At 35.9% G+C, this 18,767-nt stretch overlaps 2 protein-coding genes across 2 annotated transcripts in view; one reads left to right on the top strand and one right to left on the bottom strand.

The window, feature by feature from the left end:
* LOC125776534 (vitellogenin receptor-like) overlaps positions 1 to 18,767 on the top strand; it is a 93,233-nt gene that overhangs the window by 20,690 nt on the left and 53,776 nt on the right. The gene's annotated exons all lie outside the window — the stretch shown is intronic.
* Positions 1,604 to 18,711, bottom strand: LOC125775329 (modular serine protease-like). The gene is made up of 7 exons (XM_049449101.1): positions 18,531 to 18,711; positions 7,454 to 7,727; positions 6,877 to 7,367; positions 5,568 to 5,718; positions 4,390 to 4,580; positions 3,562 to 3,667; positions 1,604 to 2,235 (listed from the first exon to the last, which is right to left on the bottom strand). Exons 1-7 carry the CDS (start codon positions 18,601 to 18,603, stop codon positions 1,749 to 1,751), a joined length of 1,773 nt encoding a protein of 590 aa, XP_049305058.1. The 5' UTR covers positions 18,604 to 18,711; the 3' UTR covers positions 1,604 to 1,748.

Here is an 18,767-nt window from a genome sequence, read left to right as displayed (position 1 = left end):
CGAGTTGTTGACGAGTGCTCTCAGAGAGCAAGAGTGCAAGCCGAGTAGAAAATCGTTCGGCTGTCTGTTGTGATTGCAGCTTCTCGACGTCGAACCTTCCTTGTGTTTGTTGGCGTGCGTTTTTTGCTGCACAGAGGCGTGTGCGAATCTTAGCTGCAAGTCTGAGTCGATGTTAGAACTCGGAGCTTACGCGCGTCTAGAACACTGGAGACATGTCTTCAGTCTATCACAGCATGATCGACCTGGTTGGTGGCTTTTCGATCCGGAGGTAACCAGATAGCTTGATGTATTTTCTTGTGCTGGAACTAGTACCACAGGTAACTATACATTGAGCCCCGGCGAAATCGATCAGCCTCAACTCATTTGCGGATGTTTCGTCGTGGAGACTGAATTTACCGACCGTAGTGTCAAAGATACCTTTTTTTCACACCCTGGCGTTAAAGCCGCCAAGCACGATTTTGACATCGTGGCGCTCCAAGCGCTCGTAGAAGGCATCGTTGGGCACATCGTCCTTCTCTTCCGTCGGGGCGTGGGCACAAATCAGCGATATGCTGAAGAACCTCGCTTTGATGCGGATTGTGGCTAGACGTTCATTTACCGGATCATTGATAGTACTCGGCGACAGAGTCTCTTTCCCACAACGAATCCCACACCAAACTTGCACTCCTTTATATGGCCACTGTAGTAAATGCCACAAGGACCTACTTCTCTCTGTCCTTGTCCCATCCATCGGTTACTGAAACGCAACGATACTACGACTACGTCGAGAGAGAGATGTGCGTTTATGATAAGCACTTGCGAACTCTCCCACTCCGGCAATTCTGGGCCAAGCATAAAACTGGTTTCATACAAAGCATTTCAGCCGATACCTAAGGATAACACCATCCACCGATGATATACATAATTTTTAATGAAGCGCTGAAAATTATTGAGGTCAAAAAAATTTTGCAATGGTTGGAAAATTACTGCCCGATTTCAGTTTGCGTGCCCCACAAAAAACGGACGATGTCCACTGATTTGGTCAGAAAGTTTGGTTATGGGTGTTGGCTGTTGGCTGTTGCGTCCTACTAAATAGCCGCAGCCCTGCTAAGTGGTGGCAAACCCGCACAATAAGCATTCAAGCTCCATTAAACGCTCATTTGCAACATAAGCAAAAGTATTAGTCGCGGTGTTCTATTGCAATGGATCGCAGCTTGCAATGCAATCGAATCTTGATGGGTAAAGTGGTCGCCTTGCTGGCGAGATAAACGTATGCCTTAAGGCTTCGCCGTTGTCGATTAAAATAGAGCGGTTACAGCTGAATACCAACATGACGGTCTAGCTCTTTAATTATCAGGTATCTGGACTCTTCGCACAAATGCTTCTCGAGGTCGGTGTATCTGTCATGCTGATGCGTGCAGGCCATCATTCTTATTAGAAGAGGAAGGTTAATATTGTAATGCTAAAAATTTCTTCTAAAAGTGGCTTTGTCTATCACAATAAAGTATCCGACATTCAATTCAATAATTCTTTTTTTGTTTACTGGGCTGTGCTATAAAATGATTTCAACTCTCCCGTTCTGTCAGTCATCAAATTTTATAAATGAATCTTTCCGATACTCAAATTTAAATTATTTTGCTTCTCAAGATGAGAATATTTATTATTTTTACTTTTAATACTCAATTTGTTTTCCTAATAATCCACGGATCAAACCCGGGGTACAGCTACTTTATGTATTTATTTCTTTCAATGTCGAAATTTTGAAATTTTTACTTTACCATTGGATTTATGAGTAGACCCATGTCATACAAAGGTTCTTCGTCCGAGCTAATCCTAGTTTTCAGTGATTCTGGTATTTGGTTAAACCTGACGGCAACAATAGGCTCGTTTGTGCATTTTACATTGCGGCCGGGCTTAAAACTGAGTATGCCAATTATATAGTTCACACCGTCGCTTTCGGCAATGATCCCGCTTCCACTATCTCCTTCGCACAGGGTTTCAATTCTGTCAAGTTTATATGCGGGGCGCACACAAATATACGTTCCATTCAAATTGGCGCTGCAGTTATGACGAGACAATACATCCAGTTCGGTTTTATGAAATACATCTGTGACTTTGTTTGTATCTTTCGGCCAACCATGAAGAAATGCTTTTGTGGAGTTCACAATGTATTCGCTCTCAGTTCTACATATCGGTCTTATGTTCTTACTCAAAGTAAGTATTTCGCTTAGTTTTAGTAGGGCAACATCGATTTGTCTGAAGTGAGAAAAATTTTTGAGAAACATTAACCAGAAGTACTAGATAGAAATGTTTTGGTAATTGCTTAATACTAAAATGATATGCTTTCGAAATATCTTCAAAGAATTGTTTTAAATACATGGTGAAGACTATAATAACGGGGTTTTCAATAGGAATGCTACAAAAGTGGACCAAAAGGGACATCAAAAGACGACAAATTTTTTCTAGCTCGTTCGACATTTCTCTTCAGTAAAGTATGTCATTTTATCATGGAAAGATAGACGATCCAAAAACGAATCAACGTTTTTAAAACTTACTACCAAAGCTCGGAGTGGCCTCAATTTTACAGGTAAGAGCGGGGTTTTCAATAAGAGCGCAACTAAAGTTTTTTTTTAATAAAAAAAACGGCTTGAGATAACAATGAATTTTTTATTCCTGTAACAATACATCCGTACCTCCTCCATGAGTAACCATTGCATCCCGAAAAAATTACGGTTTGGTGCGGTTTATGGACCGGCGACGTCATTGGGCCGTACTTCTTCTGTGATGATCGAGGCCGGCACGTTACTGTGAATGGAAATCGCTACCGCTCTATGATAACAGAATATTTTTGGGCCGAATTGGATGATATGCACTTAGACAATAAGATGTGGATCCCACAGGACGGCACCACAAGCCATACATCGAATGTCTCAATCGATTTATTGAAAACCAAGTTTGGAAAGCGTGTCTACCGTTTACCGAAATGGCCCAGTCAATTGGCCATCTCGCTGTGAGATTTTACGAATATCGAAAAAAAACTTTTGTAGCGGTCTTATTGGAAAACCCGATACAATAAATTTATATAACGGCCTTAAAAAGGCATTGGTTTCGTTTAAATTCTGAAGAAAGCTCTCAAAGCAATGGCGGTTTCAGAGCGCCATTAATTTAGTCAAACGTTAATATTCAGTTCTGTGGGAAGCAAAATGGGACTAACAGTATTCGGCTCATTCATAAATTCAACCGCCGCGCCAGAAGCCCGAAATGGGTAATGAAAAATGCCTGCTTAATATTCTAGTATAAAAGTTGTTGTTTGGTTTAAAACGTGTTTCGATGCTCGATGATTACATAATGGCATGAAAATTGACATAACTATAAGTTGTTCAAGCTAAAATGTTTTTGTTACATTGAGTAATTGATTTACAACCATTATGTACTCAGGAACTAAGGGAGTGACTTGAATAACTTGTTCACAATATGGTGTATATTAAAACTATCGTCGATATTTTTTAGAGTTATTAGGCCAGGAACGCTTGGTCAATTATGTATTATAAGAGCAAGCTATATACGTGGTTATATACATACCCTCCTACGATAATCTCCGACACATTGACTGAATTCCCCGCGATTATCACTACAACTTTGTCGACGCTAAGAGCTGGTTCATCTTCAAATTGGACGCAATGTAGAGCTGCAATAAAAACGAGTATGTAGTCAACATGCAAAGAAGGGCTATTTTACTGAAACTCAACCCAATTAGGGTCAATTTAATACAGTCGGTTATATATTTTTGGTAAAAAGTCCACAACAGGTACTCAGGTACACATAATCGGTATCTTGACATTTACATATGCATATTGCGCATATTGATGACATTATTTGTGTAATTTTTGGTTATGATGACATAATGGGTGTATGATTTGTATACATCCATATGAAAGAATCAGTTGGATTTTAAAATTTTATTATGTGGAAAGTAGATGGGGCCTATTCCTCCATTGTAAGTCTCTCGGAGAGGAAGCCTTTTACGCCCACAGGAACTCCTGAATGTTTCATGGCAATATCTCAATTTTTACTCAAGTTATCGCTTGCACAGACAAACGGACAGACAGAAAGTCATACGGATTTTAACTCGTCCCGTCTATTATAATAAACTATTATACTGTAGCAACATGTTGCGAGAGATCAAAAATTCGGTAACAAAACAAAAAGCGACCTAATAATATGCTATATTTTAATGTGGATGTGAAATAATTCGGTCCCTTTCACCCAGCTATTTAGGCACATTTCACTTTTATCTGTTGAACTGCGGATTTACTCGTATTTGATATCTCTCTTTCTCTATTGGAGTTAAACGTCCTTCACATTTATTCTTTCGAAGATTTGAGAATTTGGTGGAAAAATTTTACTCACCAGTTATCACAATACTTGGAGAGACAATAGTACCTCCGCACATCTGGTTCAAATATGTTTTGACACCTACGTGCCATGGAGCTACTGATGCGCTATCTGATGCGTAACGACCGCAAATCGGTTCGCAATTGGCTTTCCTTGTACTCCAATTTCCATCGCTTTTGCAGGTCATTTCATAGGAAGCGGAATCGCTGATTAAAAAGATATATAAAGAAAATAAAATGAAGAAACAAGAAAAAACTTTAACCTCGGTTGAACCGAAGCTAAATACCCTTCACAGGTGCATTTCTGTTAGTAACTATGTGTTCAGTTTGTACGGAAGCTATATGCTATAGTAATCTGATCTGAACAATTTCTTCGCAGATTACATTGTTGCTTTAAAAAATAACCTTTGCCAACGTTTGTGAAAATACATTGTGAAATGTGAAAGTTTTCCATACAAGAACATGATTCCGATCGTTCAGTTTGTATGGCAGCTATATGTTATAGTAGTCCGATATCGGCAATTCCGACAAATGAGCAGCTTTTTGAGGAGAAAATGACGTTTTCAAAACGATATCTTAAAAACTGAGGGACTAGTTCGTATATATACAGACAGACGGACGGACAGAAAGATGGACATGGCTAAATCGACACAGCTTGACATACTGATCATTTATAGATATACTTTATAGGGTCTCCGACCCTTGCTTCTGAGTGTTACAAACTTCGTGACAAACTTAATATACCCTGTTCCGGGTAATAATAATATAGCATGTGTGGTATAGAGCGGAAGAACAATTAAAACCTCATTCAATGAAGTCATCTAACTATGAAGTCTCGATATCGTAAGCTACTTGTACAATACTAATGACATACACTTAATTGGATGAAATATAAATTTGTGTGACAAGGCGGTACTCATACTGCATAAGCTACAAAATGCTTCCCTCAAAAAAGAAATTAATACAATTGGTAAAGTTTTGAGAACACGAATGATGCGCCCTGTTCCGGAAAGTTTTAAGAGCCAGTGAAGCGAGTAAACATCGCCAAAATTCTGAAGAATATACTTTTAGATATTTCAGAATACTTTATTATAAAATAATCTGAGTAGCGCTCAGTCTTTTAGCCATGAGGATCCTAATACTGTACAGCCTATTAGAACTTATAGTATTAGATCGGTAATACTTTATACGAACCCTAGTTGTTCCGGCATTTTATAACTATCAGCACACGACACTTTGGCAATCGTATCAGGTACTATATTGTTACAAGGAACCCCCGCTCCTTCAAACGAGCATAGGGCTGTTGTAGATTTGCTGTTGTTTAGGATTTCTGCATCGCAATATTCTGAAAAAGAATTTCAATAAATTAGTAAATGAACGTACCTTTTTCTGAACTAAATACTTATGAGCTAAACTCCGGTGTAACCGAACCTTTATACTCTCGCAATTTTTGGGTCATAAAGGCGGAAAAATATGTTCAGGTGATGAAAACACTTTATATTAAATAAATAAAAAACTTGCAAATGAATTGAAATTTAGTTTTCGACAAACCGAGAGTGGTTGGAATCATTCACTACTAATTTCTGCATCATATCCCATTTTAATATTTATATACATACGTATGTACTTACATCGATCTAGCTTAGACTAACTATTATTTTCATCATATTAATGTGGCAATTTTCGTAGTCGAGCACCCTACATATTACTTTTGAAAATAGAGTGCGTCTAAGGGGGGTCTGCGAGCTTTGTTCAAAAGGTATGGCGAATTTAGTATTTCTTAACATTCACAATGGCTGACCTTGTCAGCATACGAAAGGGATATGAGTACCAATATAGCGCAACAAAACAATCGAATCTCGAATACTGGTAACCTGCGAAAATTCAAAATTTGCGGTTAGGTGTGTACAAGCGTCGCATTTATAGCATTTCTTTTTGACATTAATCTAAAGTATAATCGGGAACCTATGTCAGTAGTTTCTCGCTTTTAATAACTTTTTTTTAGCTTCACCTGTATGTATGTATGTATGTATGCATGTAGCTTTGTCCATTCGTCTATAACTTGAGTAAAAATTTAAAGGTCTTGATCCAAGAGAGGTTAATGTTTTAAGTGGGCGTAATTGGATAATAAACTATATATAAAGTGTCAGAACTAAGCACTAATACAGTTATCTTAACGAACTGTAACTTTAGCACCCCCCACCAGATGAAATCTTGTATCTCAGCAACTACCCGACCAATTTCATCTCAATTTGTTATGTGAGGTTACATAGCCATTCCTATTACATACTGTGAAATCGAAATATATCGGGATAAAACTTTGTACAAGTAGTGCTCTTAAGGTATTACTCTTATGCCCAAAAACTTTTTTTGATAAAAGTCAGTCACTGTTATACTGTTACAAGTTGCGAAAGTATAACAACAAAGCAGGATACAAAAAGTTATCAACATATACATACATACACATATGAATTCAAACCAATTATGTAAACGTTATACTCACTTATGCAATGCGGTAGGGGGGAATTCCACACACCATTTTTTTCACATATTCTTCTCTGTTCGTGGTAGTTTCCATGGAAGACGAAGTTATTTCTACATTTAATAATAATGAGTGTGTTGACGGGAACTCGGTCCCCGGGATTAATGTTATAATTCTCGAGCACATTTTTTATATAATAATTTGGATCTTGTCTAATTAGACAGCCCTGATTTGGTGTTGTAGAGACTGGATTTTTTGTTACTTTTCTACCACAATATTTCTCGTCCGAATTATCATAACAATCTTTATTGTTATCACATTTTTTAGTTAGAGGAATACATCCACCAGATTTGCAACGGAAATGCGTTTTGACCGGACAAGGCCATAAGTTGCATAAATGTGGCCATTCGTCACTGTCGTCATTGAATCTAGGACAATCGACTTTTCCGTTACAAAATTTATTTTTTGGAATAAAATCGCCAGACTCACACGACTTGAATTCTTCAGGATTGCTTCAAGAAAAATAAAACAGAAACACACATATTTAATTATTAAATTAGGTCACAAAAGAACTTTAAGCTTTAGCAAAATTGATTACTCTTTATGTTTGTGGCAATAATATTTCCACTCATCCGAATTGTCAGCACAATTGTAATTGTTATCGCACTGGTAATTCATTGGAATGCAAGCACCATAATTACACTTCACATGATCATTGGGGCACTCCAGGTTTCGACAGGGGCTTTCTGTGACATCATTCCGCAAGAATTCGTCAGAACCATCTTCACAATCTTTTTTGCCATTACATACGTCCAAACAGTTGATAATCGAACCACTATTACATCTAAACCCCAGGTCATGATCGCATACTTCTACAAATAAAAAATAAATAATATATTATTATTTAAATATATTCTTATACTTGAGAGCTTTTTATACTCTTGTAACAGCTTTCTCAGTAGTTGTAATCTGTGGGTTAAAAATCATTAAAATGTGGGCTTAGGCCACAAACCAAGCTGAGAAGAAGTTGTTTTAACACCTACTTATAAAGTGAAACAATCTTCAGGAAGAAGGCAACGAATAAGAACCTTTATCTTGATTCTGATCGGTCAGTTTGAATGGCAGTTGTATGCTATAATGGTCCGTGCTAAACAATTGGAAAATGTAGCAATACCTTGGATAATGATATTGCCCAATTTCGTGAAAATATCTTGTCAAATAGAAATGTTTTCCATACAAGGCCTTGAATTTGATCAAGCGGTTCCACCAAATGAGCAGCGTCTTGTCTAAAAAAAAAGTGTGTAAGATTTCAAATTGATGTCTCAAAAACTTAGGATACAGCTCATAAGTCTGACCGTAGGATCTGCGACGTTCCTTCTGGCTGTTACAAACTTCGTGGCAAACTTAACATAGCTTGTTCAGGGTATGAAAGAGTTACAAATAAATTCGAAATTCATTATTCAACTAAAACGTGAATGGATTACAATCATACTTGGTATCTTATTAACATATGTATATTATAGGCCATGGACTCATTTTATTTAAACACCATGTCTGGATTTGAGTTTGAAATATTTACATACATTAAAATCAATCCAATAAATTCAAATGAGATATAACTGATATAAACTCAACGCCAAGGTTATAGGAAGAAAGCTAATCAGAAATCGCAAATCTTTATATTAGTTTTTAATGTAGGCATAAATTATGTTTATGGAAACTTATACACTCAACTTCATTAAAATATTACGCATTTTGTCTACAGAAAGTTATTGAAAAGTCTTTTAATAGCGAATATTGAGTTCAAGAAGTCTGAGATTATTGAATAAAGGTCGTAGATTATTCCAAGTTCCGAGTTTCGTGAAGGTCGTCCAAAGTCTGTACTGGTTTCGGAAACTATTGATGTTGTGCGCAAAACTGGACACTGCAAGATCGTCGTATGACCCACCGTGGGATTGAGACAACTGTGGGCTTTAGTGGGGCCAGCATGCACTAAATATTGCTTGAACATTTGGTTGGAGCAAATATTTTTCCCTTGTGATCTCACACAAATTTTTGACGCATGCAGAAGTTTATAGATCGAAATGGAGAATATTTTGAAAAACAATAAAATTTTCGGTGATTAATATTTGTTTTTATCTAAATCCCGAAATACAAACTTATTAGAATATATGCTATTTTATAATCATTTTTCAAATTCGTCCAGTCCAATTTTGTGTTATATTCATTTGATAATAGCCCCTTTCGCGCTATTAACCTTTTAGATTAAAAGCCCGATTACTTTCTTTTGTTTAAAATAAGTCAATCAACTGAAAGGGCGAAGAAAGTGCGAGCCAATGTTTTCGAGACGGCGTATTCAAAAACACTAACTCATATTCTACCCCATATTTTTAGCTAAAAATTAAAAATTTATACTGTACTAGCTGATCCGCAGCCGTTGTCCTGCGTGAAATTATATGCTTTGAAATTAAAGAAATTTGAAATGAAAATTCATATTGTATTGATATCATTTAATTGAGATTTTTCTACAATTTTTCAATGTAACGCAGCTTGATAAACAACATTTTTTGGTTTCTGTCCCGGTGCGTTAATGTACAGAGAAGATGGTTTTCCAACTCGTGTGCACGCCACTTATATCTGGCCGTGTGAAAAACATAGCATTTTCAAATTTATGTCACCCACTATGCGACTATCCTGTTGATCGTCATCTCAAATTCAATTTTCACTGGAAACGGAATACATTTGAGCTGAAATGGCAAATCGTTAGACCTCAAAGGAATTCGTAGAATCAAGCATTCTCCCCCTTGTATTCGATAGGTGCGTCACAATCAGTCGGGTTTCATTACACAGTTTCGGTGCATGAAGATTGCGAAACATAATAATGACAGGTCCAACTTTGAGACGCACAGGATGCGGTGGCATACCAAGCCTCTCCAAAGAATTTAGAAATTTCACTGGAACGCAAGTCTCCCGGAATTTGACTTTGAATCTTCCAGTTTAAGTCATCAACATCGGTATTTTTGGCAGCTAACATTGCGCGTGCACTTAAGGAATCGTAGTTACGATAATTTGGCCAATGTCCGAACATTCGTGATGAGTTCATCTTTCGTGAATTGATAAAGGGAAGATGGAATTGATATCGAACCACCGGAAGTATCAACCGTTATTGTACCATTTCCAATTTTTAGCGAAGACGATGTAAAATGTCTTTGACAATCTTTATATCGAAAAGTATGCGAACTTCATTTTCATTCCAGTGATTAACGTGTTCCAGCATTTGTAATTGCTGGCTTACTTCTCCAAAACTTTCACATATCCCCATATACCATTCACAGTAAACAATGACTCAAATAAAGTTGAACCGCGTACCTTAATCAATAGCAACCGAAGGTAGAAACAATCGTTGTTTTTCGGGTGGATTGTGTAAATTCGTCCTAATGCATTAGTTAATAAGACACCTGGATGTCAATCTACTGGTTGGCCTTGCTTTCTGCGTAACTATTTCTTCGACGATGCATCCCAATTATAATATCAAAGTATTTCCGAATGTCCTTGCAAATGGATCACTGACGAAAGTTGTGCTTCCTTTGGTCACGTATTTCCAAACGTATTTTATCGATTTCACCAAACTGCAATACTAAACACTGATATGAGTTTTGAATGTGAATTAGACAATAATGGTGAATACAGTACGATCCATGTGTTGTCAACTTCGATATTCACTCTTCTAAGTTGAATGCTGAACGTTCTGTTATCTGGTGAGCGACGCCGATAGAGTTGATATCTACCATTTCTAGTTTGTGCTTCCGAAAGAAAAGCAGAGTGAATAGTGTTTCGTGCATTTATTGTCAGGACATACAAACCGAAGTGGGATTGTAATGTCCGCAAGGTCCATGAATCATATTATGGTGTAACCATCATCCAAAGAAGAATGTGTGCATGCAAAATAGAGGTTTTTGCCACTCAACAAAGTACATCTCATCCAACAGCACCACATATACGTTGCTTCAAGATAAAGACAATCAAACATCGTAACTGTTGTAGGAAAAGTCGTGCTGTAACATCGTGACGATCACTTGCTGATTGACCGCGAATTATAATTCCGAACGTATGTCTCCGCATCCTGGGAGTACTTCTTGCCTTGCCTTGCCTTGGCCTGCCATACTTTGTTGGCAAAAAGAACACCGACCGATATTAGGTCGACCTCTTGGTGGCTTCGTAACAAATTTCAATCTGCAATTGACCTCTTTGTGTGAAACACACATTCACAAAATAACTTTCAAAAATTTTTCTTTTGAATAGCCGGAATAAAAAAGCAAGCGACCGAAATTGAACGATTCAAATAATTTAAAAATCAAAATATTGAAAAACAAAACAAACTAAAATTTAAAAAAATTTGTATTGAAAAAAATTACTTTTTGGAAATGTCCAATTTTCCCACTTTTCCTCATAATGATATATATCCAACGATATCGCCTTTTACTTTGGCATCGTTTTGTTTCATACACGTTTACGCCAATTTAAGGTTTGAATATTGGATACTGCGATGGTAGCGCCATCTATCGATCAAACATTACAAAATTAAAAATTGATTAAAAATGAAAAAATAATTTAAAAAACATTTTCCAGTGGACCAAATTGTAAAACATAAACCTTTCCCGAATCTCCTTGAACGTACAGACAAAATTTCATCAAAAATCGGCCCATCCGTTTAGGAGCAATCTCAAGGCAAACACACGGTCAGAAGATTTATATATATAAAGATTAATAAATGTAAATAAACTTAAATCCGGTTTATTGATCTTACAAAAGAATGCAAAAAAATTAAATTTGAAATCTTTATATGGGCCATTCCATTAATTGGCGACATGGTTTTGTACCCGTGGTTCACCGCTTTTGACCAAACTATATCTAGAATATCATATCATTGCTCCACTGTTTCTTGGCGCGCAATTAAAATTTCGATCAATCAAAAAAAAATACATTTTATTTTTTAACGACGATTTTTGAAGTTATACAATTTTATGTAAAAAAGTCTTAGTTGTTTGTGTTTTTTCCACCATTTTTTTTTTAATTGACTATTCCATTCGACTAATCGCTCAATTTTACATAAGAATCAGTGTTCAAAAATATGGGACCCTGATCCCATGAACAGCAAAAAACATGCAAAGCGTTTTTTAGATTCTAAATCAGGAAGTGACTTACGTCCATTTCCGAATGACCGTTTATGAAAATTTAGCAGTGCATATCATCAGCTCAGTGCACAAAATGTCGCAAAGAAGTCATAAAATCTAATCCTTCTTTAATTAAATCGCAAACACCAGAACAATCTCAAAGTCAACATTCTTCGGATCAAACTACATAGTAGTCAGGGTTCAACACATGGAAATTTCGTAATCGATGAGTCAATAGATACAATTTTGAGGGTTTCGCCAGTCAAAAAAATTGTATGCATACCTACGTTCGAAATTATTCGAATTCATAACGATTGCGATTGATAATTTTCCTGCTCAAAAATCTGTGCACAGAAAAATACTTCTTAATCCATATATTGATAATTACAGGTTACTGAGAACTTCTTACACGTCAAATAAGCTTGAAGAAATGCAAGAAATGGTAAAAAAAAGAAATTCGAAAACGATTTTAATGTTGTTCCTACTTCGAAACCGGACATTATAATTCAGGAATATTTTGCAATTATTGGGAATATTAGAACGGCTTTCCAATCAGAAACAGGCAGATAAAATAAAAAGTTTTTGCAATAAAATCATTGTTCTCTGTCTTATTTGAGTTTTTCGTATCATTTTATATACCAAACATGTTTCAATCGACAACAACGCTGACAGATTTCGAAAAGCGCAAGTGATTGGTCGTACAGTGAAATATGTCAAGAATTTGAGGGATCAACAAAGTGGCAAATAAAAACAGCAAAACAAATACAAAATGATAATTACGTCGATGCATCTTTAAGGACAACGAAAAAAGTTGGACCTAAATTTCTGGACTAATCTATCGAAGAAAAGATCGTTCAATTTTATGAGAGCGAAGAAAATTCAAAGCAACTTCCTGGAAAGAGGGACAGTAAATCAATCATTCAGAAAGATGACAAAAGACAACAGTTCAGAAAACTAGTTTTGATGAATATTTCGGGTTTTCAAAAATTGCTTTACTTAGCCCCCAGCACTGCGTTTTTAGCAGGTAGCAGTGGCACGCATACTGTACATACATACATATGTGTGTGCACTGTCCATGAAAATGTGAAGTTGACGTTGGAAGGTAAGCTAAAGAACTTTTTTGATTTTTGAAACAAATTCTTGAACCTTTATCAGTATAGTGAGAATGTATTATCTACTAAGACAGTTTTCAGAATAATAATTAAATAAATAAGTATCACGATCACGATCATAATTCGATGAATGAATATACTTAAGTGAATAGATTAATGAATAAATAAATGATCATAAAACAAGAAAAAACGTTAACTTCGGTTGCACCGAAGCTAAATACCCTTCACAGGTGCATTTCTGTTAGTAACTATGTGTTCAGTTTGTATGAAAGCTATATGCTATAGCAATCCGATCTGAACAATTTCTTCGGAGATTACATTATTGGCTTAAAACATAATCTATACCAAATTTCTTGAATATATCTCGTCAAATTTGAAAGTTTTCCATACAAGAACTTGATTTCGATCGTTCAGTTTGTATGGCCGCTATATGCTATAGTAATCCGATCGGAACAATTTCTCCGGAGATTACATTATTGGCTTAAAAAATAATGTATACCAAATTTCGTGAATGTATCTGGTCAAATGTGAAAGTTTTCCATACAAGAACTTGATTCCGATCGTTCAGTTTGTATGAAAGCTATATGCTATAGTAATCCGATCCGAAAAATTTCTCCGGAGATTACATTGTTGCCTTAAAAAATAATCTGTACCAAATTTCGTGAATATATCTCGTCAAATGTGAAAGTTTTCCATACAAGAACTTGATTCCGATCGTTTAGTTTGTATGGCAGCAGTTCCGACAAATGAGCAGCTTCTTGAAGAGAAAATGACATTTGCAAAATTTCAAAACGATATCTTAAAAACTGAGGGACTAGTTTGTATATATACTGACAGACAGACGGACAGACAGACGGACATGGCTAAATCGACTCAGCTCTACATACTAATCATTTATATATATACTTTATAGGGTCTCCGACCTTTCCTTCTGGGTGTTACAAACATCGTGACAAGCTTAATATACCCTGTTCAGGGTATAAAAATGAATGAATGATTGGTGAAAAAATGAATAATGAATAGATACATAAACAAGTTCATAATAAATAAATAATGAACAAAGACTTAACATCACACGAAAATGTGCATTTGAAATGAATTTCATGGCTTTATTTTTTTTGAATATTTTTTTTTTAAATACTGTAAAGACATCTAATGATAATTAATAAAAAATATATCTCATTGGCTTTAACTGTGATTAAATCGGATTAGTTATGAAGAAACTGGAAGATTATGTATTTTATGTTATAACATTCAAATTTAACAAGTTTTTTAAGAAGACCTCATGGATTACCAAAAAAAAACCTTCATTTAAAGACCTATTGGAAAAATGTGTATGCTCGAATCCAGATGAATCGTGCTATAATCTATACTGCTATTCATGCCCACAAATCAATGAAGTTCGGCAACAACTTGACTTCTACTGCGAAGAAAATGATATTGATGAAATTCGATATAAAATGTGACAATTGAAACTGGCGAATTTCTTGACACCTTCATGGAAGATCTGAGAAAACTTTTACTTCAAAACAAACTTACTATTTCACTCAATTGAAAGAAAATTTGGGTCCAGGTGAAATACTTCTAAATAGTATAAGATTTGGCATTCGTCGTACAAGACGCTGCTCAGGCCTTTCACTGGAACAACAATCAGGCTACACTATTTCCAACAGTAATTTTTTTATCAAGGACATGGAGATTTGAAACAATTTCTGTTTGTTTGGGCTTTCAGACTGTTTGAAACATAATTCTGTTTCTGTATACATGTTCCAGGAGAAAGTGATCGAAAATTTGAAAAAAAAAAAAATCGCAAGACTTCGAATTCAAGCGGAATGGCACTGTGACACTGCGACTGCCGATGGAAAAGGTCCGTGCGATGGCACGAACTTCAATAAAAAAAAATTGTTTTTTTTTTCTGAGTAGAGATATTTATGAAAACAAAAAGCAGTTTCTTGAGAATTGATTTGCAAAAGCTTTGACGATAAAAGGCACACAACGTTTCCACGCCGTCCTTCAGCTGATCAAGAAAATTTCCTCAATGTGAAAACTTTTTCAAGCTCATTGCATGTTCAAGAATTAAAATGTTCTGTAAGTTTTGAAAATATAATCAAAAACACACACACACATGCTTTTTTCCTGCGTGACAAGTATAGCTTTAGGAGTTAATAGCCTGCGCCGTATAATGACAACTTAGCATTTTTTTTTGCTGTTCATGGGATCAATGTCCCATATTTTTAAACACTGATTCTTATGTAAAATTGAACGAGGAATCGAATGGTAAAATCAATTTTGAAAAAAAGTTGGTGAAAAAGCACAAAAAACTGTTTTTTTTTAATGTTTTTTTTGGGATTTTGAAATTTTTTTTAGATTTTAAAAATATTTTTATCGGAAAGCCACGGGTACATAACCATGTCGCCAATTGATGGAATTACCCATATGTAAAAATTACGTATCACGTTGTTTGTCCGCGATGAACTCCTAAACTACTGAACCGATTTTTAGATAATTTAGCACACTGTATCCGGTTCGAAACAACTTTGAAGACAGGCTAGTAAAAATAATCCATAAATAAAAAATACAGTCAAAGCTCTATTAAGTGGACGCTCTATTAATCGGGCAACTCTATTAACTGGACAGAAAGGCTGTTGTAAACTTTAATAAAGGCGACATGCGAGTCTCAACCACTACGGCAGTATAACAAGGCATCATATTCGACGCAAAAATGTAACAGTATAAATATCTGCTGAGCAAAACAACGGGATCGCAATATTAGTGCAGCGATGCAAAAGTTTACGTAAACTGTTCTTTGAGCGTCGTATTTGATGTTTCACCAAGTTATAGGAGGATCCACACAAATTTAAGCACAGCGCAGGATTCGTTATCTGAGAGGATTCCGAGCTTCGTGAGAGCATGGACTGCATCACTTAAACGCTTTTTCTTTTTTTTTTTTATAACGCATTTATTAGCTTCACATGAGTATATATATTTGGGATGCTTTGTGTCACATTTTTCGATAATATCGAGTTTACTACATTATTCACATTAAAAAATATTTTTCACGTTTTAGTTTGAAGTGTTTTTTTTTTAGTTTTTTAACTATAACTTTATAAAGTTCCTTAAACTCGTTATCGTTTGCTTACAACCGATCTTGTACTGAGCACCACAACCACAGTCCCCAGTAACTACTGAGCTAAGTACTTATGTATGTATGTGCATGTACATATGTAGTACAAGTATGAAATGAATTTGCTGTTCGGCCGTTTCGCGTCTGTGAGAACGAACGCATGTTTCTACGACTGTATGGTATGTATCCAGCTACATACTTATGTATCGCAAGTTTGTACGATTATATAGTATGTATCCACTGGGTATAGCTTGCTTGATCTTCACTTAGCAGGAATACTTTTTATATACTATATATACGTGGCTTACATATTATATACAATAGGATGCGTAAAAAAATCAAATATTTGTTCGCTTGGTACTCTTATAACGGGTGATTTTTTTGAGGTTAAGGATTTTCATGCATTAGTATTTGACAGATCACGTGGGATTTCAGACATGGTGTCAAAGAGAAAGATGCTCAGTATGCTTTGACATTTCATCATGAATAGACTTACTAACGAGCAACGACGCTTGCAAATCATTGAATTTTATTACCAAAATCAGTGTTCGGTTCGAAATGTGTTTTATCGACAAAATTTTGTTTCAGCGATGAGGCTCATTTCTGGTTGAATGGCTACGTAAATAAGCAAAATTGCCGCGTTTGGGGTGAAAAGCAACCAGAAGCCGTTCAAGAACTGCCCATGCATCCCGAAAAATGCACTGTTTGGTGTGGTTTGTACGCTGGTGGAATCATTGGACCGTATTTTTTCAAAGATTGCTGTTGGACGCAACGTTACGGTGAATGGCGATCGCTATCGTTCGATGCTAACAAAACTTTTTGTTGCCAAAAATGGAAGAACTGAACTTGGTTGACATGTGGTTTCAACAAGATGGCGCTACATGCCACACAGCTCGCGATTCTATGGCCATTTTGAGGGAAAACTTCGGACAACAATTCATCTCAAGAAATGGACCCGTAAGTTGGCCACCAAGATAATGCGATTTAACGCCTTTAGACTATTTTTTGTGGGGCTACGTCAAGTCTAAAGTCTACAGAAATAAGCCAGCAACTATTCCAGCTTTGGAAGACAACATTTCCGAAGAAATTCGGGCTATTCCGGCCGAAATGCTCGAAAAAGTTGCCCAAAATTGGACTTTCCGAATGGACCACCTAAGACGCAGCCGCGGTCAACATTTAAATGAAATTATCTTCAAAAAGTAAATGTCATGAACCAATCTAACGTTTCAAATAAAGAACCGATGAGATTTGCAAATTTTATGCGTTTTTTTTTTTTAAAAAAAATCAAGCTCTTAAAAATCAAATCGCTTCCTTATAAATGGATTCTTAGAAACCTCTAAGAAAAGCTCTCCAAGTATGATGGTAATTGGTTAACAGTTTTCTATTTTTCTTATTATGACAAAATGACAATCCCACTTCGAGCTACTTGAAAAAATATTATAAAATCTCTTACGATTTCTATTGAGGAAATTAATTTTTTGCGCATAAATTGAAGGATATTGTTGAGGACATCTTTTGATTCCAAAACCACAGCTACACATCATACAGTCAACAAAACAATCAATTTATTGATGGCAACTTTAGCAAAGCCCTGTCGTGGGCCTGCAGCGTATCTTCCAAAATTTTAAGCTGGCCTATTATTGTGAGGTTATAAGAAGTCGTTTGTCAGCCTTGTAAGAGAATATTAGAATATTCAGATGCTTTTTGCCGACGTGCGGTTCCAGTACTTCCAGAAGTGATAGAAAGTTAGGGCTCTCGGCTGAAGTTTATTTGAGGCAGCCGCCACCTGCCCAAAATCATCTTCAAAACATAATCTTCTAAAGCAATAAAGCATAATTTGCAACACCAAACTGAGGAATCGCTCCCAGACTCGTTGATGGAGATATTTGAAGCATTTTTTCTCGGCAACAGTTGTGTGCCTTGATGAAAATTAGCACACATACACAAAATAAAAACAATTAATATTATCCATAACCTGACAAATATTACGAAGTTTATGCTCAAAACCGCACGGCCGATGACCAGTTGTTATGGACTAAAACGATTCATAACCACGCTCACAAATTTTTCGGCACCTATTCTTTAACTGCTTGCACTAAAACATGAGCTCATACTGTAAAAGCGAATAACTGGCATTTTTAGTTAGTTTATTAATTTTTACGGAACCAAAATTATAGTATAAATTATTTTCAGCAAGTTTCTAATACTACATTTTTCATTTCTTAATATTTGTGGCATCCCTTTTTATCGGCAATATTATTTTACCTTCATCACCATAAGCTCGTTTGCAGTTCACAAATAAAACTAATATTATTAAGAAGAATTTAACTTTCCACATGGTAATACAATTTATATTTAGTACTGATTAACACGTTTGCTTAAGCGGCTTTCCGACTACCGTGTACTGCAGCGAAAGTAGAGTACACAACTGTGAAAGCAAATGCTCGGTCAAGTGAGTATTTATATCAGAAATATTGCTACTACGTGCGAAAATATTACTAA

The sequence above is a fragment of the Bactrocera dorsalis genome, chromosome 2, assembly GCF_023373825.1.
Source record: "Bactrocera dorsalis isolate Fly_Bdor chromosome 2, ASM2337382v1, whole genome shotgun sequence".
In the NCBI taxonomy this organism is placed as follows: domain Eukaryota; kingdom Metazoa; phylum Arthropoda; class Insecta; order Diptera; family Tephritidae; genus Bactrocera; species Bactrocera dorsalis.
Note: the sequence above shows the minus strand (reverse complement) of the source record. Positions and strands in the feature narration are given on the sequence as shown.